The 22,819-nt window shown below is 36.3% G+C and overlaps 2 protein-coding genes across 2 annotated transcripts in view; one reads left to right on the top strand and one right to left on the bottom strand.

Moving 5' to 3' along the window:
- Positions 1 to 8,592, top strand: part of LOC103718364 (branched-chain alpha-keto acid decarboxylase E1 beta subunit) — a 32,190-nt gene extending 23,598 nt beyond the window's left edge. Inside the window, exons 12-13 of the mRNA XM_039117467.3 lie at positions 8,128 to 8,214; positions 8,305 to 8,592. Coding sequence (XP_038973395.2) covers positions 8,128 to 8,214; positions 8,305 to 8,340 — 123 coding nt within the window. The 3' untranslated portion in view covers positions 8,341 to 8,592. The remainder of the gene's footprint in view (positions 1 to 8,127; positions 8,215 to 8,304) is intronic.
- A 1,141-nt stretch (positions 8,593 to 9,733) lies between these two features.
- Positions 9,734 to 21,192, bottom strand: TBP2 (TATA binding protein 2). The gene is made up of 9 exons (XM_039117468.3): positions 20,428 to 21,192; positions 18,720 to 18,807; positions 18,153 to 18,224; positions 16,093 to 16,143; positions 15,884 to 15,928; positions 15,698 to 15,790; positions 15,289 to 15,390; positions 15,127 to 15,200; positions 9,734 to 10,015 (listed from the first exon to the last, which is right to left on the bottom strand). Coding segments are annotated over exons 1-9 (603 nt in total). The 5' UTR covers positions 20,505 to 21,192; the 3' UTR covers positions 9,734 to 10,014.
- Between the last annotated feature and the right edge of the window lie 1,627 nt (positions 21,193 to 22,819).

Here is a 22,819-nt window from a genome sequence, read left to right as displayed (position 1 = left end):
TAGCTTTTCTTTTTAATGATAGAAGCATTTAATTATGCAGGAGTGTATATTCAAAATATTAATTTCTTAGTTATAGTTTTTCAGCAATGTATATATGAAGCACGATAAATCTTTTTAATATCAAAATAACATCATATGTTTAGAAACATTTGTTCGCAATTAAGATCATTGAAAAACACATCATTTAGACCAATTTTAATACACTTATAAGATAAAAAATGATATGTTTCAGATGCATATCGGAGCAAACAACTAAGTCATCACAATTTTTTTTTTTAAATTATAGTTTTTATCTTAAATCATTAAGATTGAAAACATATATTTCAAAACTATTATAGCACATTCAGAATCTTTGTAGTTAATATTGAATTTTGGTACAAATTGGAGCAATTTATTATGTACCAATATTAGGCAAGATGAAGGATAACTCAGAAATAATTCATTCTGCCTAATTCGCAAATTTAGATTATTATTTTCTTTTATTTTTCAGAATATATTCACTAAAACAAAATGATTTTGTTGTTGATAACAACATGTTTCAATCATTATCTAGGCATGAAGCATTACAAAGTATATTTAGGAAAGATCTTTGTTATTTGAATATTGAAAACACATAATTTAAAACATCATGTCACATGCAAAACATAATATGCATTAAGTCATAACATCATGTATTGAAACATTAAGAGCAAGCATGTCAAGGATCAAAATCAATTCTTTTCAAATAGACTCTCCTTATTTATATATAATTCTACACTAATTTTATCCTTAAGGTGTGTTTTCAAGTGATCGAAACTTCATTTGGCTTTTCACAAGCTTCTTATATACTTTCATTTATCTTGTCATTCATTTTCTCATTTTTGAATTTCTTCCTTTAACCACTCAGTGAACATTCTGATTTTCATTTCTTTTGGTTTTACTTTTCTATGCTCTATACTCTATTTGCTCCCTATCCGGTGGAGTTGGAAGGGGCACGAGGTACTACCACTAGCCTCCCTCTTGTGCCGTCCCTAATATGCCCTACACCGAATAGTTGGGTCAAATAGTGCCGGGTACTACCACTAGCCTTCCCATTGGCACCATCCGTCCATCCATATAATGAGCAATATAGAAAGGTTAAACCGTTCCCTTTAATAATGTTCACTCCAAACTCTTCCTGTTTAAATATAGTTTATTACAGATTTTATCCCTTCCAAAGGAATGCTCACATAATTCTTACAAATGTGCTGAATATATTTTGCTTGTTTTGCTTTTACTTAAGATTGGAGTTCTTACTTAGTTTTATTATCTTAACAGATTTTTATGAGTCTTTTGATATCAATTAAATGTGATTCATTAGAATTAGTTTGATATCTTTGCATATAAGCACAAAATGAGCATACAATTTGGCCTACAAGCTGTATGATATAGTAATACAGCTTCAAACAATAAAATTACCTTGCTCATCATTTTTAAACTCTACAATATGGGGTCATAGATATAGCTTTCTTCATGCCAAACTTTTGTAAGAATATTCTTGTGAACTTACTTTGGCCAATGAAGATCCCCTTTCTTATTTGTCTTAGTTTGGAGTTCGAGAGGAAAGGTTAGTTCATCCATTTTACTCATTTCGAACTCACCCTGCATGAGCTTAGTTAAAACTTTACATAAAGCTTCATTAGTAGCACCACAAATAATGTCATCAATATATATTTTAGCAATTATGATATCAGAAGTTTTCTTTTTGATACATATTTTTATCACTATTACTTTCTATCAAAAAGTTACTTAATCTTTCATACCATGCTCTTGGTGCTTGTTCTAAATCAAATACAAGTTTTATCATGTTTGTAATGAATGTTTTTCAAATATAGATGGTTATTTTTACATAAAAATTTTAATGATATAACCACACAAAAGTTCATTCTACACATTCATTTGACAAAATATAAGTCTTATAAAACAAACAGATGAAAATGGTTATCTTTGACTTCTAATCATGCAAAGATTTTATTAAGATCTATTTCATCTTTTCTGATTAATTCTTTTAGTAATCACCAATTCTTCTTAATTAAGTGTGTTTCTGAAAAACTCAATTTTATTCCAAATATAAAAAGTTTTCAGATTCTTTAACAAGATTTCAAATTTATCCCTTTCAAAATGATTTAGTTTAACTTAACTAATTGTCATCTTGTTCATTCTTCTTAATGTCTTTTAAATAGAAGCAAAATGACAAACTATATTTTCATTGAATATTCTATATGCATTGCTTAAAGAGTAATATCCAAAGAAGCACTTGTTTTATCAGATTTGGCATATATATCATTCTTGAGAACATAATATGTATAACTGAAAAACATGAAGGTATGCACCATTTGATTTTCTGTTTTTCATGAGTTCATATAGGGTTTTCTTCAAAAATAGATTTAATAGAAACCTTATAACATGACAAGCTGTGATGATAGCATTAATCAACTGCTATCACAAGGCATTGTCCTTACACAACAAAGGTTCTATTTTTATATTTTTATAACCTCTATATGCAATAGTCTTCTTGGTGCAAAAATAATTGTATTCAATACCATTTTCTGTGCAAACCTTATTAACAAATTGGTTTTCAAAACTGTGCCATGATACTTTCACAGTTTGCAAATCTTTTTCATTTGAAACCTTTTGTAAGTTTGTGCTAATGCAGAAAATATTTCAATTTAAGTGCCAAGAACAAAACCAATATTAGCTTTGTGAAATTATCCATAATTACAAAATCAGAAAGCTTATCTCCTAGGTTCACAATCCTAGAGATCCAAATAAGTTCTTATGGAGAATTTTCAAAGGCTAAAAGGTGAAAACAATGTTTTCAGATTTAGAAATGATTCTAGTTTATTTTTCTAGATGACATACATAGCAAACTTTGACCTTGCAAAAATTAATCTAAGTGAACCAATGACAAGATCTTTTGAGATTAAGTCCATACTAGTATGAGTTGATTTTATATGCCAAAACTAGACTCTTTAATCTTGGTATTCTTAATGCATATATTTAAAAGATATACTAAGTAGACATTCTTATGTTTATGATCAATAGAAGATAATGCCATGGATAAGAACTCTCAATCAAGCATATAGAGAATTCATAGAGTTATTCTTAATAAATTGATTAATCATTTAGCAACTTATCCAACAGTAAGTGAAGCATACTATAAAATGAAGTGATTTGATTATATTTTTAAAAATATTACCTATATCACAAAATTGATTAATACCTGCAATTTATGTTTTAATTAGATACTAAGGCAAAGAGAATGATGAGATGCAAGGATTACTAATTTCATTATTCTTTTCATTTCAATTACTTTTCTTAAGTATATTTTAAGTTTCATTCTTTAATATATGTCTAGAACACCCAATGTCTAAATTAACATCTTTTGTTGGAGCCTTGAGTGCTAGACACACCTGCAGAAATTATTCAGATTTTCAACTTAGGAACCCAAGCTCTTTTGGGTCCTTGTAGGTTAGCTATTATTGTTTCTTTTGGAACCCATATTTTCTTAATAGCTATTTTGTCCATAGGCTTGCAGATTTTAGGATTACAAGGAGTGTATTTCTGCATCCTCTTGTTAAATTTAACAAACATAGATTTAACATGAGTAGTAGATAAACTTACAATTTTCTGTTTTTGCCTATTAGGTTCATCAAATAAATTAGAATCTGTTTTAGGATAGATAGTGGAGGATTTAACACATATGTCATTAAGGAATTTTTGTATGTACCAAGATTGATATCCTAATCCAGCCTTTTCAAATTCAGCTCTTTGATTATTTATCATTAAGTTCAGCTTTTCAAAGCTGATAGTAAATTTTTCAACTATAGGCTTAAATTTGTTAACTTCTTTAGTTAACCTTTCATTGTCTTCTGAAAGCAATTTATTATTTTTCTGAATTATATCATAGCTTTCAGCAAGAGATAGATTTTTCTGATTTAGCTTTTTATTCTTTAAACTAAGCTTCTTATATTCTAAGTATAGATCAGAAAAAGCATCATGAAGTTCATCAAATGTAAAATCAAATTGAGCTTCAGTATGTACTTGATTTTTGAATGAGAAATCACTTTGTATTCGAGTACATACCTCATCTTCATGTGCCACAAAGCATAGATTTTCAATTTCAGTTTGCTGCTCTTCTTCTTCGGAGCTAGTTTCAAATTCACTAGAAATGTTAGTGCATTCATATTTAACTTCAAGCAAACTCCATATTTCCTTAGCAGTTATGCAAAAAGATATGTTATTAAGTTCACTATCATCTAATGCACAATATAGAATATTCATGGCTTTTGCATTTTGCTGAGCCATTTTCTTATCATAATTAGTATTTGTGTGTAGCCCATTGACTATGTTACTCCATAAATCGTAGTCATGTGCTTCAATGAAAATGCGCATGCGTGCTTTCCAATGTGTGTAGTTTATACCATTAAATAGTGGAGGTCTATCAATTAATTGTCCCTCTCCTAGAAAACTATCTATTTGAGTTGTCATGATATTTGGCTCTTTGACGGTTAGGTCAAAGTCACAAGGCAAGAAATTATAGAGCACCTGCTCTGATACCACTTGTTGCCCAAGGTGACAACCCAAGAGGGGGGGTGAATTGGATTTTTCTAAATTTTTGATGCTATAAAAGTTTTCTTGTTAAGAGCTGTGGAAGCTTTCTTAAGTTACTTGTGTGAACTTACCCTAGAGCAAGAATCAAATATAAAGCAAGAATAAATACAAGAACAAGCACAACACAAACAAGATAATGTATAGTGGTTCGGTGCACTCCAAGCACCTACGTCCACTCCCCAAGCCTCTCCTTGGAAATTCACTATAATCCTTCAGATTACAGTTGGATTGTTTTCCAGGCTCACAATCCAAAAACCTTTACACTTTGATTTTTCGGGATCACCAAAAACCTATGTTGGTTTTACGGGCTCACCAACGAACCTTCACAATTGGTTTTACGGGTTCACCAACAACCTACGTTGGTTTTACGGGCTTACCAACAACCTATGTTGGTTTTACGGGCTTACCAACAACCTACGTTGGTTTTACGGGCTTACCAACAACCTACAATATTGGTTTTACGGGCTTACCAACAAACCTTACAACAAGAGTAATAAGTAAAGAATGAAAGCTCCTAAAAGAGCAAATAAGGCAATTATAAACTACAAAGAAGAGTTTAGAGAATGTTTATCGCTTTGAAGGAGCTATTCTCTTCTTTGTCAAGCTTGCTTCACTTCACAAGGGTTGGCGGAGCTATTGATGACTCTTTGAAACTGCTCAACCACTTTCTTTTGGCTCTTAAGATGAAGCAATTGAATGAGGCTTGCTTTTCTAGGGTTTTCTCTTGAGTGTGCTTCTTTATTTCCAAAAGCTTGCTTTCTCTGATGAATACTCCCTCTTAAATACTTCTTCAACCTCCAAATAGTCCTTCCTGACCGTTGGATTGAAGAAACTAGCCGTTTATAGCCGTTGGAAGTCCAAAAAGCACTTCTGCACAACTAGCCGTTATGCTTCTGCCCGTGCTTGGGTCGACCCAAACTTTCCTGGGGTCGACTCAAACTACTGTTCATCAGACTTGGGTTGGCTCAAGCTTTTCTGGGGTCGGCCCTCTCAGGAAACACAGAACCTTATATTTCAGCCGTTTTTTACTGGGGTCGACTCAACTCTTTTTGGAGTCGACTCAAGGTTGGGTCGACTCAAGTTCAGTTAGGGTCGACTCAAGGTGGGGTCGACTCAAGTTCCATTGGGGACGACCCTCTCAGGGATTCCAGAGACTTGTTTTCTTGAGGCTTGAAGATGGGGTCGACTCAACTTTCACTTGGGTCGACCCAAGTGCTGTTCATCCGTGCCATCAGTGCTAGAATGTGCCAGAATGTTTTTAAAATGTGCCAGGGTCGACTCTATCTCTTCTAGGGTCGACTCCTACTCTGTGCCAAGTGTTCCAAAGGCGTGCCACTTCGTTCCAAGGCGTGCCAAATGTATCGGGGTCAACTCCAAACTAATTGGGGTCGACTCTAACCATGTCTTTCTGCACTTTGAAGGTTAGTTATGCACATTGAAACAACAATATGATATTCCAAGCAAATTACGATGCATGGCATAATAGAGTTTCATACCCTTAACAGTGGAAATTACCGAATTGCCCTTTTAGGTATTTTTAACGTGAAACTTTGCCAAAATGGTTTCTTGAGCTTTCTACCATTCTCTATTACAAATTTTATCTCGTTATCAATTCTTGAGAGTGGTTTTGACCATATATTCTTAATGTATCGTGAATGTATCGAGGGTGTGTCATTTATCAGTGATGTATCGAATATTTCTTCCTTACTCACTTATGTACTGGATTAATTGAGTTAATAACATTAGCACTTCCATATGGCCTCAATGGCTTTGTAAGCATCAAAATAACACTAGGATCCTCACTTACAAAATCCTTTCAAAACCTCTACCCCATGGGCAGCTTAGCTCAAATATAGTTGGATCGAACCACCTCTAACCCCCCCACACCCTTTTTCCATGATTCCTCACATAGTTGTGGCTTAATCTTTCTCTTAGTTACTCATCAATGGTTCTACCTAAATATAGCCGAACCAACCACCTCCACCATCATAGCCCATGAAGAATAGGATGAAAGAAAGAACATCGACCATAATTCCTTGCTAGTTCTCTATCAACTACCAAAAGCAACTCCATGCCAATCTTATCAGTGGGCTCCCTCTTTTAGCACTCATCCAAGAAGAAGGCAGAGGAGGATCAAAAACAAAGGGGAAGGGATCAATGGTAACAACATTTTCCTCCTTTTGTCTTCCGTAGTGATTGACCAAAAAAAAACTCCTTGGTGATGATGGATGATTCCTTGAGATGGACCAACAAAAACAACGGCTCATAAGGTCGAGAGAAGGGGGAAGTTTAGATGAGGCATAGCATGGCCAACGATCTAGTGTTACTCTTTTCTTTTCTTGGTTGTCGACCCATGTGGGTCATTGGAGTGCTTGACCTGTGCTGTCCAGGTAGTTTTTATAGTTCTAGTCGAAGGTTCAAACAAGTTTCATAAATTTTGGGCTCTGATATGAACTAACCTGCAAGTTATGGGTGACTGGTTGACCATGTCAACTGGTTAAACTCACCCAAGTTTGACACCATTGTTTTATATCGTTAAACTCGTGCATTAATATCAATTGTTAAGACAGTAGGAGAAGCCATCCAAAGCCTTTACCCTCTTTTATCTTCTTATTCTCCTCCCTTCTTCCAATTGATAGTGCACAATTTGGGTTCTCCCAGTCTCTTAACTTGATCGTCTGCTTTCTGTTCTCATGTTCTCATCAGCTGCCCATGGCTCCTCCATTCTACTGTTCTGACCAATCATTGTGACAGTACAGCTTGAGTAATAGAGAATGGAGAAAAGAGAGATTGAAGTAATCCTTTTCTTCTAGAATTTCTTCGATAAACTCAAAGACAACCTAGCCCCTCTTGTGTTCTCTGCCTGATAGAAAGGTTGAAAGATCATATGCCTGAAGCTCTCTCTCTCTCTCTCTCTAAGATTCAGTATTGGTAGTTCTCCCTCTCTATTTAGATCCCCTTGGCACCACCATTGGCTTATGGACTCCATGGCCTTCTCCCTTTCTTCAGTTTTCACCGTCATGGCACCAACAGACATCTCCCTTCTTTGCCACCACTGTGGTGCTCCTTCGTTCAACACTAGACATTCAAACTGACAAAGCGAGCTCAGTCTATATAGGAAAGAACCAGAGCCTGCATTCATAAATATGAAATAGAGTGCCAAACAAGAAACAAACATGTCCTCAGGTTTCTGAATGTTCAATTAAGGGGCTTGGATTTTTATCACAGGCAGGAGGCTACATAGCATAACTGGAATCTGATTGAAGAAAAGGAAAAGATTTTCATTAACAAAGGATGGAGCTTTTGATGCGAAATAGTGCCCAAAAACGATCATATATCCATAGCTTGAGACCTTGAGCCTGTTGATTTTGCTTCAAGCAATCACACATATAATTGAAGCCTTTTCAGGGTCAACTAGGTTCATATTTTTAAGGAACTTTCAGACCCTTGTACAATCTTATGATTCTGGATTCTGATTGTTAGCATGGATTGCAGTTGGAAGCTCCGGTTGCCAGAATATGTGGCCTCGATACTCCCTTCCCTCTTGTTTATGAACCTTTCTACATGCCAACGAAGAACAAGGTCTGTATATTCTGTGCATGCTTGCGTGCCTGTGCTGTTCTGGTTTGTGTGCTTGCATCCATTGACACTGGTTATTACCGCTCTTTGCAGGTCCTCGATGCAATAAAGGCAACTGTAAATTACTAACAAGGGAATTCTGCCAACAACTACCTTTTCTATGTAAATAGCCTCTTGAATTTACATCACTTATCCTGTTGGACCATACTGTGTTTCACTCCAAATTGCATTTAGCAATGGAGACGCCAAGGTGCTGAACAGCTTTCATCAATGAACAGTAAATTGTAAAATAATCAGCATCTGTGCTGGTACTCACAGTACTTTCCCAGAAAGGATGCTCCCAAGAACACTTCAGAGAACAAGACAGGAAACTTGATGCAACCAAGTGATATGATAAAGCAATATGCTGTAAGGCCACCACCACGTTCCTATAAGCTCCATCTTCAACTTGGAGGAAAGATTCAAATTATTATGTCTAGGTTTGCCAATTTTTCAAATGAAATCCTTATACCATCACAATCCACTAGTATTATAAAGTGCATTAGCTTTCCAAAATAATGACGAAACATAAAATACCCGAGTATAGCATGGCTCAGATGCAACCTGATTTTCTTTCAAGACATGATTTTAGACCTGTGGCTCATCCATTAACTAGGTATATCATAATGGGTCTAGGAAATATTTTGAACCTATTCAGGTCAAGGTGAGTCAATAATGATCCAAATCCAATCCAATGTATCATTGTTCTTCTGAGGTCCTGAACGGCTCCAAAACGAGTACAATTTTCATTGTCTCCAATAAAAATTAGTAATAAAACGGATATTAAGTTGAGAGAACTAGGGATGTTGATGCAAAACGTGACCATCGTCATGCGGTTCAACCTTATTTGAACCTTTCCACCTAAATAGCCCATGTATCCAAAGTAGTAGACGAGATAGGGATTTCGAGCTTGAGATTTTGGGTTGAGTTCAATTACAGTGGGTCATGTCATCCAATATTAACTCAGTAGACAACCAATAGGTCAAGACTGAACCCTGGGTTGACCGAGCCCATTGCATCGGTAAGGTTCGGGATCTAACAGAAGCAGCTGTATTGCTTGCATCATCTAGCAAGATATGAAAACGGCAGATGACAACACTCAGGTAAATGGTGTTGGGAACTTGGTCACATATTGTGGTTGATTCAGCAAACAATTCGTGCTTGACACAAGCTCTTAATGAGACCTCCAAAATCATAAACCTTGATTTCCCAAGCTCAGCAAGACAACACTTTCCCAAATGTGGTCATGTCAGGTATCCTTTGGGCCAGAGACGAGCTCAAATCAGCTCACCCATCCTGTATTTGTGCAGCAGGAGAAAACAGATGTGCTGCATTGGTTGAGAACCATTGGTGAATGGCCAGATTTTCCGAAGATAATTTATTTGTGGGATGACATTACAGCAACACAGCCGCACATCGTTCAAACATAATAAACACGATGCTCATAACTCATCAAGGAATCCCACCATGGCATTAGTTAGTCTGACAACAAAACAGGTTAATATTTATTTTTTGTCAGTGTCACCTGGAACATTCAAATCACAAGCTGTCGGCTCTCCTAGTCCTGATAGAATGACTCATGGGAATCTCTTAACGACAACAGGTCGTAGTCCTGATACAGCTCAGAAACGACAACCATCAGATCGAAGGACAACTTGGGCAACTGTCAAGGGAATTCTTCATCTATATACAGTTAGAGGATTTATAGCACTAGCAGCAATCTGGCCTAGGCCATCATTACCCTGCAACAGTTGCTCGACATTATCTGCACAAATAGGCAATTGGAAAAAAAGGGTCAAGTCATACGTACATTTTGAAAAATTTACCATCTTAGATGACGAAAAAGAAACGCATCCTTTTTTTGTGTGAGTGTGAATATACTGGGAAGGATTTCATGGTCCATAATCACAAACCCATAATCCAAATATCATGATGATACAGTATTAGCGAATGACATGTAATACACATGGAGGAATGATGAACAATGTTAATCAGCTTGTTACTGATGACCATGGAAAATGCAGCAAATTACTAATATATGAAAGTTCCAGAGATAATTGTACAATGGGGAGAAATAGAATGCCAAGGAAAATATTGCAAATCAAGCATTTGGTAACTACTATCAGTTTATAGTGTCAGCCAAAGCCACACAAATGGCCTGTGGACTATCACTGAACAACGTAGCATAGTCGCATGTACTAATTACTAAATGATTAGTACGCCCGCCAAAAGGCCTTCCAATCACATTCTATCTGAAAGGCAGACATCGCTATCCAGACTGGCATTTAGTAACACTACGATTGGGAGCTAGCAATCAAGATATTTATGGACAACATGGCAGCTGGTGGGGGAAAGTAATATATATAGTACTAATAAGGAAAAAGCCTCAAGAGTGCTCGTTCGAGTCCCTTTGCTTTACCCCATCCTTGGGTCAACTGTGTGTGTCCCATTACAAGTATTCTTCTTTTAGTAAATATATACATCTCCATATTGACTAGTGATGGGCATGGGAAGTCATAAACAATATGCATTGCACATAAGGTGCAAACAAGCTGAATTTGAGCAAGCTAAGCCTATCTCAAGGTTGACTTGTTTGCAATCAAGCCGAGCTCGAGCCAGCTCATCTAATTTTGAGCTGAACAAGTGCTGCTCACAAACAGCTTAAGTAATTTAGCGACAGAATAACGACCCTTGAAGCCTTCATATCATACTTTGAGCTAATTTCCACCATTACATCTCAATGTTACAGTGGAAGACATTCTTTTATATGCAATAATATTTTCTGATAATTATAGTACAAAGATTTTTTTTAATTTATAAATAATAAAAAATAATATCTGGCATATATTTATTATTCATTTACTTATTCCAAATTAAAGTTTAAACAAGCCAAGCTACAATAAGGCTGGCAAATAACGACTTGCCGTGTCAACCCAACCCATATCCGACCAAGCAAATAAATAGGTTTGGATTTGGGCTAAACAGATTCGGTCGTAAATAGGCTGACTCATCTTGACCTGTTTGTTAAACGGATCAGGTTCAGGTTCAGGTTCCAGGACAATAATCCGTTTAATCCATTTATTTTACCTATCTAAGCCATATAATGGACCGAACCATACCCATGCTCGAAACCTGTTCCCTTGATTTGGACCCGCTTGCCGCCTATACTTAAGTTCGAACTCAGCTTCCAAAGAATTGAGAGTTCTCCACTTCTCCTAAGTTCCATCTTCGACTTTGAGGATTAGGGCTAGGAAGACTGCCCTCCATCCCTCCTTGTCTCCCCATCTATATGGCACCTTCCGACACTCCCCAGCCTGGAAATGCTAGTACCCAACTCCTACTAACCCGATCCCTCTTCATTGCTATGCGTCTGTGAGCCAGTGTATTACACGGCAAACCGGAGTTGCATCCTCTTCGAGATCCTGGGGGGTAGTGGCGATGGTGGGGACCCAAAGTTGAGCTCCAGGATTGTGCTGAAGCCGACCTTCCTCACCATGGTACTCCCCCTAAAGAACATCAAGCAGTTCAACCAATCTCAGGCCGTGCTGCTTGAGGCCACCCTCATTGCACTATCCTTTGGCTCACGTTCTGCTTGGCAATCTGGTTCGGGAAGGTGGACGGCAGAAAGAGCAATTGGTTTCGGTTTCTTGCTTTCTTCTTTGATACCAAGCATTGGCTGGTGAGACCTCCCTAACCTATACATCTTCTTTGTGCTGTAATTGGACTTGCAGATTGTCTGATCTTTTTCTTTCATTAACAGAATCTACCAAGTGGCATTGTTTATTTTTTCTTTCCTTGATTCGTGGGTATTATTGTATCTCTCTTCTTGATGCACAATACTTGATTGCTAGCTTTCTAACTGAAGGTTCGATCATCAAAATTAGCAACATTCTTGTCATTACCTTTGTTGCTAAAAAAGAAAGACTATAACAATCAGATTCTTAAATAAAGACCGGGTGTAATCAGGTAACTGCTAGGGGTCCAAGATCGGAAATGGATATATGGTGAAGCAGCAGTGTTTCCTGGCAGGAGAAATAGGTTAAACAAGTTATACACATTTGCTGTTCAACCTGACCTGTTTAATAACCTGACCTGTTTATTAAACAGGTTAAGCAAATAGGGTCAGGTTACCTATTTATAAAACATGATAGGTTCATGTTTCAAATCCTGACTTGTTTAATATATATGTCAAGTTAAGGTCTGGGATTTTTTGACCTGACCCACATCCAACCCAATCCATATACAACCCGACCCAACACAATTGCCACCCCTAACTTGAGCAAGCCTAGCCTAGCTTTAGCCTGGTTGATTGAATAATTGCATGAGCCAAATTTGAGCCAAACACAAGCTTCTTATGATGAGCTCATTCATTTTGCAAACCTAATTGCACATGCCTAGCACTATACAAGATAATTCTCAACGCCCTTCCTTCCCCAAGCTCAGCAATTGTATCAGGGTATTAGCAATTTAAAAATTTAATAGTTGCTAGCATCTCACATATCTAGAGCATATCTATAAAAACTAGTCTATAACAAGTTACTAGGGATATCCTACTAGTGCAAAAATAAATAATGGGAAATCTAAATTGAAATCCACATTGTTAAATGTAATTGCGACATGTCAAAAGGCTAAAAACCAAAAAAGAATCCAAGGCTTGCATGATTGTTAGTTATGCATCAAGTGGTCCCAAAGTGGCAGTTCAAATGACATGATATAATTTTCTATGCGATCTATGGTGTATGATATATCTTGGCACAAGTACAGTCCATTTGGCATCCACATGATGAATAGATATAAGGGACCATCAAAACACAAGATTTTCTGTTTTTAATTATTTTAAATATTAAAGATCATGATTGGAATTACTGTTTTTGCACATGTAGGATTGCAGCCCCAATCCTGTCAAAAGGATACTAACTACAGACATGCATAATTGTTATTACAACCATGATTACATAATGTAAATTTATACTATAACAAAGATTAAGTAGCACTTAAAACTCACCACCGGACTGCCCTTACAAGCTCGAAGCACCATCCCTTGAATATATCTATGTAACTTATTCTATTATATCACTAACTTTTGAAAACCCATTCAAACTATTATATGGGACTCATTGAATTAATGGATTTGTTTTATACTTCTATGAAGAGGGACAACCATAGGTTGACATCAGCAAAGTCAATAATGAAGTAGATAAGAAAAGACGACACAAGTAACAAGAAGGCTAAACAAATAACTAAGGGAATCCTTCCTTTTCAACTCAACAAAAAGTTCAGCATCTCATAACATGATTCAACATTCTACATCGCAGCCTTTATATGAAAACATAAAATAAAATAAAATAGAGAGGGTGAGCCTTGGTGTGATGAGGTTGCTTCATTGTGACCTGGATATCACAGGTTCAAAACATGAAAATAGAATCTCTACACATAGGGTTAAGGCTAGGTATGTCTAGGTATGTCTGACTCTTCCCAGACCCCACAATGGCAAAAGCCTCATCTACTAGGATGCCTTTTTTCTACATTATATAGCAACCTCCTATATTGGCCTTTGAATCCTCTCTTAATGGATCTAAGCAATTTACTAGCATTTTTTATCTCAAAAACAAATTAATAACTCTCCAACCCACTGAGATAACTCTCTCAAGGTGATTGCGTGGTGTATGTCTAATGGTAGATGAGGGTGACAGATGGGTAAGATATCACGGTTGGAATAAGTTAGGATAAAGTGGGAGTTGTCCAGGGCACAGATTGGCGGGATTTAGAGATAACTCTTACATGAAAGTTTTTGTCAGCTTGGATAGCTCTTATTTGAGAGTTGAGCAAAAAGGGAGGCTTCTCAACTTGGTTTGCAATCAGAGAGGAACTGGTGAAGCAAAATCATCAAGGATTCCGATCGAGTCTCAAGTTACTGTGCCAAGAGTTCTAGAGGTAAAATGGGAGAGCATATGTCTGGCTCATGGAATTGAAGAGTTTGTTTTTTTAGGTGGCCAAGATTGAATTAATAAGATACAAGAGCTCTGATCACCTGTGTATAGAAATTTATCCATGCTTTTATATATGATATAAATTTACATTACATTATCATGGTTGGAATCACAGGTATGCATATCTATACTTAGTATCTTGTTTATGGGATTGGAACTGCAATTCTACAGGTGCAAAATCAGTGATTCCAATCATGATCGACAATATTTAAATTTACATTACATTACCATTTTACTATACTAGCAGCCTCAGATGCTGCTGCCCTTTTAGCTAACTAAGCTCATATGGTCAACCAGGCTTGCTGCCATGACCTATGGCTGGAAGCAATTGACAAGGGGTGACCAGATTAAAAAGATCAGAAAGATGTTTATCAAGAACCTTAGCCTACCTGTATATTAATTTTTTAAAATTTTGCAAATAATTAGGAATCCATATATTCAAACAAAAATCCCTCTCTATGATTTAAAAGTATTATTGGCCAATTCTACATGCATTTGCACATGAATTTTTACTCATATTTATAAATACGAATAGGCAGATTTTTTTGTGCTCATAGGCCATCATATTAGGAGCTTCAACAATGCCCCAGGCACCAATATCCATATTTTCTAGATGGAACTAGACTTTCGGTAACATCGGAAAGCACATTTATGGACACAAGCCTAATAGTGGCAATATAGGCTGGTACACTATGCTGGACCCTAGAATGACATGCATCAGAGTCTGCTTTTGAGTTCCCAAACAGTGGTTCTTAAACAGCGTATATAATAACACAATAGCCAGCTCCCAAAGTCATACAATTTGGACTGTTTCTAATGCATATCACTATCACATCTACTTAGGCATTTTAAAAATAAATCAATTTGCTGCAAGAGTTTGTCATACCATTGCTGGCTTTTCCTGAATTCTGTGAGGACAGGATATATGTTCTCGAATGCAGTGTATGTCTCATCTCTCACCTGGATTTCAATTCAAAGATAACAATCAATACAAATGAACATGACACAGCAACTGGAACAAAAGAAGTTCGCCATGAAGAACACTCACCTTAGCTCCAGTAAGAACAATCTTGCCTGAAACGAAAATGAGAAGTACAATCTTTGGTTGCTTCATCCGATATATCAGGCCAGGGAAGAGTTCTGGTTCATACTATTAGAAGCAACCAACAAGCAGCTGCATTCAGAATATGAACCCACTCGGAAAGCCCAGAAAAGACAATAATCATACAGTAGTAAAAAGAAATGAAACTTGTGCAGGTCCTCCAACTTTGGTAAAACTCAAAGGCCAGTCAAGAGAATATTAATTATACTGTCTTTTTTCCAAAAGTTTTACAATTTTTTACCGCATTCCAACCACTTAAAAATTTTAAAAGACAACAATAAAGGGGAAGCAATAAAAAATTGTGACAATTTTATTTGCAGTAGATTATGCTGAAGCACAAAGAACCATAACTTACACTGGAGAAAGCACCATGGGAATAAGCAAGGCCCTCAAGTCTTATGGGGAATTTGACATCACAAGAACCAACGATGTTCTGAATCTTGAAATCCTACAGATCACATCATGGATTGGATGGAATTAGGATTTAAAGAAAAAAATCAGACAGCAACATAACCTCAAAGAGCCTCAAAAATCTAAATACCTTGAATTTAGCTGGAAACCCAAGCTTCTGGATAATGCGAGCATACTGAAAAGCACAAACACTAGGTTAGACAAAATAATATTCATAAAAAAGTGCAATATTCATGTCCACAAATGGAGAAGCTACACAACCACCATGTGGAGGGCGTAAAACAATGAGAATTGAGAAGCATATTACTGGTTTGAAGAGTGTTCACTGTCATTTAATACCTTCCGTGCTGCAAGTTTTGATTGTTGTTCGCTTTTTGCTCCTGTGCAAACCTAAACACAGTTTGAAATTTACCATTAAAAGACTACAACAATTACAAAGTTACCCCAAAAACAATGGCATATTTGCAGAAGCAGACGTAACATTTGAGATTTCCTTTAATGAAGCTACCTCTTTGGTTCAATTAATTTGAAAGTGTTGATCACATGGGTATCATCTAGCTGAATATACATCAATTTATAATATATATACGTCAGTAAACGATAAAGCATCAATTTCCATCTTTGACCAATTTTTAGGGATGTGCAAGGAAGAGAAAAGACAGTGATTTGGATTATTGGGAGCAAAAAAAGAAGCATCTAAGGTTTATGTGTAGCTGCACTAAATTGCAGTGGATACAAGCTCCACTGACTCCCTACAGACAGGGATCCTTAGAATTTTAAAACATCCAATCCAGATCATCAAAGATTACCTCAAACCACAAAAAGGATAGCCTCATAAAGAAATCCACAAAAGCAATCCACAAAAATGATCCATTACCATGCTGAGTAGGAAGGTGAAATAAATGTATTTACACCTGGCTCTGTAGGAAACAGCATAGACTAATAAAAATCAGGTTGTCCAATAAACATTTAAACTGTACATAACATCTGTGAAAAATGAATTCAACACTTGTTTAAAATTTCCAAAAATCTAGATATTTCTGCCTGGAATTATTCATGACAGTTTGGTGCACCAAGTCCTTCCTAATCTCATTAAAGGCAATCTAATTAATGAATGGGCTAAATCAATATTTGTATTACGTATCTGCCTATATGCAATTTACACAAAAGTAAGGAACCAAGGTAGTAGGACGTTTTGCACTGCTCACTTCTTTCAATAGTAGAGACCCATGCCATGTCACCAACGTATTCATGAACTTGCAAGGATGGATGGTGCTTAAATCGGATTGCTAGGTTCCATTCAAAAGATAAAGAGAGAATTCATCTTAGCCTGTTTCTTACGCAGCGGATTCCATATAGGAAGATAAACACATTTCCTTTTACAAGCATGTGCTACCATTAAAAAAACTCAAAAAAATCCTCTGCAGTCCTCTGGAAGCATCTTCCCATTTAAAAAGATTGTTGATACAAAATGAATTTACAAACAAAAATTCAATCCATGATGCTTAGAAGAGAATAGGAATCCAAATTAATGCCGTGTAAGGGACTCTTAGTTTGCTTTATATATCAAGTGGTCAAGATTATGTAGATACATTAAAGAAATGTCATTACATTAACGAAATGTCATTACATTACTGAGTGTAGAGTTTTCACAATTAATTATCAATTTCAGTATCTTAAGTCTTAACACATCTTAAGTAACCTTAAATAAAGCTAATGAATAACTTAACCAATTTTCATAACTTGTGGATGTTCCTTTTTTTTTTTTTTTAAGACGACATATATTTCTTTCCTTCATTTCTAAAGTCTCTTTTTGGTATACGCATCAAAAACAAAGCCTTATATGGAACATGTCCCTGTGCCTAGATGGTTGGAGACCATCCTCTCTGATACTTGAGAACACTCAAACATTTGGTACTCAAGGTAACACTAGATACAAGGCACTTTGAGGATGTTAGTGAAAATCATATTTTTTTTCTCTTATATGGATCATAATAACCCTTGTGGAATTGAGGAAGCATACAGTAATGCAATTCCAGACATACTAGGTTTATTTATTTGAATACCTAATAGTAATATTTGATTTAGAAGGGAACAGTAATCAAATAAGACAGAAATCAAGAAGCAGAAAAGCAAATATAATTGTTCATCATTAACCCCCTCCAAAATCCATCCGGCAAAAAAAAATTAAAATATTAAAAACTGCAATATGCAATTTGAAGCATCTTGAAACATCCAATAGTGGAGGAAGAATAAATATAGTCAAAGGCAAGGGAATTCATTGCTTTTTGAAGTTGGAAGTAGGTCATAGTAATTAACCATAAATAGTTAATACAAATTCTCTAACCAAGACAAAAAAATATGCACAAGAATACATGAAAAAGCTAAAGTGTACTCACCATTTTTCCTGATGCAAATATCAACGCCGTGGTTTTTGGTTCTCTTATTCTCATGATAACTGCCGCAAAACGCTACCAAAGCAAGAAGAAGAAGAAGAAATCAAACTACAAAAATCAACATACAATTCTAAACATACAAAAATCAACATACAATTTAATTTTTATTCAAAATCTTGGCTAAAGCATTATATATCTCGTAATAGTGACTTCACATTACATCATTTGAATAAGGATAAATTTTTAAAATGGCATTAAACATTGCCAAAAGCACATGTTTATCTTTCCCTAGCATTAACTTTTGAAACTATTGCAAATTCCCTAACTTATGAAAGCTCTGTAAGAAGTCAATTTTTGAGGTTAAGTTTGCAAAATTACACACCCAGCAATAGGCAGGACAAAAAGAGTTACATTTATTCTTTTTTTCCTAAAGATACCTCACGTCATGGATATCGATAGACAAGTCAAAAATGAAATCAATCTACAAGAAAACGAGACTAAAGATATGAGAAAAAAAATAAAGATAAAAATTGAGATGGTCAAAATTTCAAAATGAAATTAGAACCATACCTTGGGATTGTACTCAGCATTACGAGCCTGCAGAGCAATAGCTTTAAGATCCAACTTGCAGTCCAAATTAACAGTTGACACAATATTCCTTGATGGTCAACCAAGCCAAAAGCCAACACGAGCACAACCATCAACAAATTATAACATTTTTTATAAAGGCAAGTACTAGAAGAAAGCGTATTCAGAGTCTTGCAAAATGCTGAGATGAAAATGATAGAAGCAATGCACTTACAATTCCAACTACAAATACATCAGTGATTTGTAATAGTACGGCAGATGCATCCTTTAACATTGCTTAGCTAGAATAAATATCTTTCCTTCACATGATGCAAATTGCCTTTATCATTCCATCATCAAAATAATGTTCTTCAATATATTCCAGAAACAAGAATCCAAGGACCTATTTGGCATCACTTTTATTTCTTATTTTTATTTTAAAAAATCACAATATCCGAGAAAAAACATATTTTGTGCAATTATTTTTATTTTCTATTTAAAAGTCATTTTTCATTATTTCTATAAAAATGAAAGTATAAAATTCTTACTTTCACTATTTTCAAAAATAAGATATTTATTTCTTTTATCACAACCATCTACACCACCTCCACTATCACCATCATCACTGCCATTATCACCGCCTCTTTCATCCCCACCGCCATAATTGTCGCCACAAACACCATCATCGTCTCCACGACCATTGCCATCGTTGCTGCTATCATCTCCACCACCACCATTACCCCACCACTACCACAACTATTACTGCCACCAACCCACTGCCCCTGCTGCAGCGCCACTACCACCACAACTTCTACCACACAACCACCACCATCATCACTAGCATCCCTGCCATTGCCATTGCCGCCGCCACCACCACTACGGCCTCAACTATCTTCATCACCACTACCACCGCCTCAGCCACCATCATGTTTATATTTTAAAAAATAATTGACTATTCCATACATGTTTATATTTTAAAATATTTAGAATAAAATAAAATTTTATTTTTTATTTCTGAAAAAAAGAAAAATGATAGTGATCCCAAATGGCGCCTAGGTTTATGTTTGTTTAAAGGTTGTTAAGCACCTCAGATAACATTACCAGTATAGTGGTGCAGTACCTTTTCAGGTCAAAATGCAGCCAGTAATTATGTAGTATATTACCAGATAAAACTATTATGCCCATGATAACACAAAGGTGTCTTTGACCAACCAGCACCACAGGAACTATTGTGGCAAGTGATATTTGCTTCCACGTTATCAGAGAAATTTTCAGGTAACCTTGCTAACCCAATTCCAACAAAATGGACAAAATGGAGGAAACACACGCCCATGTGAGAAGAAACTGTTTACAAGGAAAACATCAATTCTCTGAAATCATTCACTTCAACAGAAAAAATAAAGCTGACTTATACAGACTGCTTTGAAGAGACAGAAATTTATGTCAATGGGAAATATCTCCACTAAAACACAAAACCATCACCATACACAGAAAGCTCAATTAATCAGTCATGAACGTCCACATGGATAAGGATTAACATAGGAGTCAGACTTGAATTTCGTCAATTTTAAGTACAATAGGGCATCTATCGTTTGAACCAAAGTAAGCATTGAATATTGTCCAATAACTATCCAAGGATAAAGGAAGGAGGTCAGAACGGATGGAAACAAGGATAAATCTAGATTATCTTCGTGGTGGAAGAGAAACTTACTGGAGCGTGGGAACAATGCCAGACGGATGCTTGGAAAGATCAACCGGCTGGCTCCCCTCCAAACCGTGGTCGGCCATGTGCTTTCTTTTCCAAGATGACTCCTTTCCCTCAAGCGATCGATGAGAACAAATCCTCTCCTCAGATTTATAATTTTATTTATTTTCTTTCTTTTACCTCTGTAACCTAATAAACAGGATTTTATATTCTCCAAATTTACACCTTGTTTTCTTCCTTCCGTTCAAATGAGAGATCCACAAAAGTCGCTCCTTTTAGAGAGAAAGCAATTAGGAATCAACTTTGTCCGAGCTGATGGCACTCGATCGACAGGGATTTGCTTCGAATCGGACACGGAGAAGGAATATCACGAAACCAGGTCTTTATTTAGCTCTAAGTAGATTTCCAGACGATCGCAATCGGAGATCTAACGCAAAGAGGGAGGAGGAGACAGATCTAGCGATCTCGGCCAGCTCCGAACCAAATCCGACCAGTTTTTGGGGAAATCTGGGATTCCGAGGACGACGGAGAGAAGGAGACCAATCGATCTGAGCGGGAATGGAGGAAAAGAGCCGATTTTTGAAGAGGAGCAGGCGAGGATTTCAAAGACGGAGTCTTTTATAGGGAAGGAGACGAGGGCTGGAGGCAAAAGTAACGGATGTTTAGGGTTTCGTTCGGTCCGAAATGAGAGAGAGAGAGAGGTCAGATGGGGAAAAATAGGGGCGAGCGTGAGAGAGAGAGAGGGCAAGGGAAGAAGCGATGGGAGATGCTGCCTTTTCTATCTGGGTGTGGATATTTATAGCGGTCCACCGTCTGGGGTGGGCTTTGTCCGGTAGCCCAGCGAGCGGACCGGCTGTCGCCGGTGGGCGATGGTTTGATTTGTATAGGTCTCTTAGTGGTCCCAGAAGTTTTCCGAGCTAGACGCCAGCAAGAATGGGACAGCGGTCGAACACCTTCCTTCGCATGTATCCGCCGTTGGATCGCGCAATGACCGCTGTGCAGACGGATAATAAAACTTTGGATACTTTGACAGTTGTGCAGATTGTGATCTAACGGTCGATGTGGTAAAAGAAATAATAATCATTTTTGGGGCCAAAAATACGACCCGAGCCCGCAAAGGAGGGCTCGATAAGCTAGAGATAAAGATGGCCCACGAAGGCTGATTGATAATGCCAACAACTAAAAAGAGAGAAATGTAATTTCTGTCGATTTTTTTTTTTTACTAATTATATGGAAGTCATTTGAGGAAATAGAGGACGTGATCAGCATTTGTTTCTCTTTTTAAATATTTCTTTGAATCTGGCAATGCTCAAAAAATTTATATTATTTCTGGATAGTATCCGAACACATCACACCCCCTCCATAAAACAAGCTCGATAATCTTGTATTGATATTGCTAAAAGATATTTCTTTTGTACCCCAACTCGAATATAATTTGCAGAAAGTATGCAATCGATAGCATATTAAGAAGAGCAATGGAGGAGGGGTTTTGGGTTTGTCAAATTTGCCCTTATATGGAGTATTCATAAGCATATACAACTATGTTATTGAACGATAATGATAAACATGGGTAGGAGTGGAAAAAAATTGACAACCAATTAATATTAAAGATTTTTTCGTGATCCTTCTCTTTATGTACAATCCACCAAATCAATTCCACCTAAATACCCTTTTACTGGATATCTTTCACTCTTCTCTCAATCTCTCTTACACCATCTCAATTCTCCTCATATCTCCTCCTTCGTTGGTTCTCATTGGTCTTGTGATTCTCCGATCTATTTGCATGGTTGTCACTCTCCTACATCAAGACCACATTTTCTTTTGCCACCTCTAATTACTACTTCCAATCTACTTTCAATGCGAGTATGAGAAAAAAAAAATGACTTTTGTTGTCTCCTGCCTTGAATTGATAGATAGCTAATTTATCTCCATCATGGTAAATCATAGGAAACTCTTCCTCTTGCATGTGTATGCATGTGATGGCATGAAACCGATACTTTTGAGAAATTAGTTCTTTAAAACAAACTACCAGTTTGTAACAAAAAAAAAAGAAGCAAATTTTCATATGTTGTTTGATGTTCTCTAATGAGGCCATTAATTTTAGTTGTATTTTGTTTTAATTATTTGATTTGCTAATATATAGAGAAGTAAGTTAGATGGAACTGAATACGATTTTCTCTCTTTTCCAATATTTACTTCATATTTTTCTATAATCTCATGTTCTAGATAAGATAAGTGAATGTTATTATTAATTCAACTTTCTAATTTCCCCACTTTTATCCCATGATTTGATTATTTTCTTGACTCTGCTTAATATTTAGTTTATATGTGAGGATGATAGTGGTATTTTGATGATTAATACAATAATCAAGAGTATGTTACAAGTTAATTCAATACA

Source organism: Phoenix dactylifera, chromosome 9 (genome assembly GCF_051530095.1).
Source record: "Phoenix dactylifera cultivar Ajwa chromosome 9, Ajwa_hap1_PhDact_Kaust_v1.1, whole genome shotgun sequence".
Taxonomy (NCBI): Eukaryota; Viridiplantae; Streptophyta; class Magnoliopsida; order Arecales; family Arecaceae; genus Phoenix; species Phoenix dactylifera.
This window is presented reverse-complemented; position numbering and strand designations above follow the sequence as displayed.

Bases quoted from the DNA above. Each gene is read 5' to 3' on its own strand.
- TBP2 (XM_039117468.3), bottom strand. From the start codon at position 20,504: ATGGCCGACCACGGTTTGGAGGGGAGCCAGCCGGTTGATCTTTCCAAG. The intron at 16,144-18,152 runs GTGAGTACACTT...AACTGTGTTTAG, and splicing joins TATTTGCATCAGGAAAAATG to GTTTGCACAGGAGCAAAAAG. The intron at 15,791-15,883 runs GTATTTAGATTT...TGTGATCTGTAG, and splicing joins GGTTTCCAGCTAAATTCAAG to GATTTCAAGATTCAGAACAT.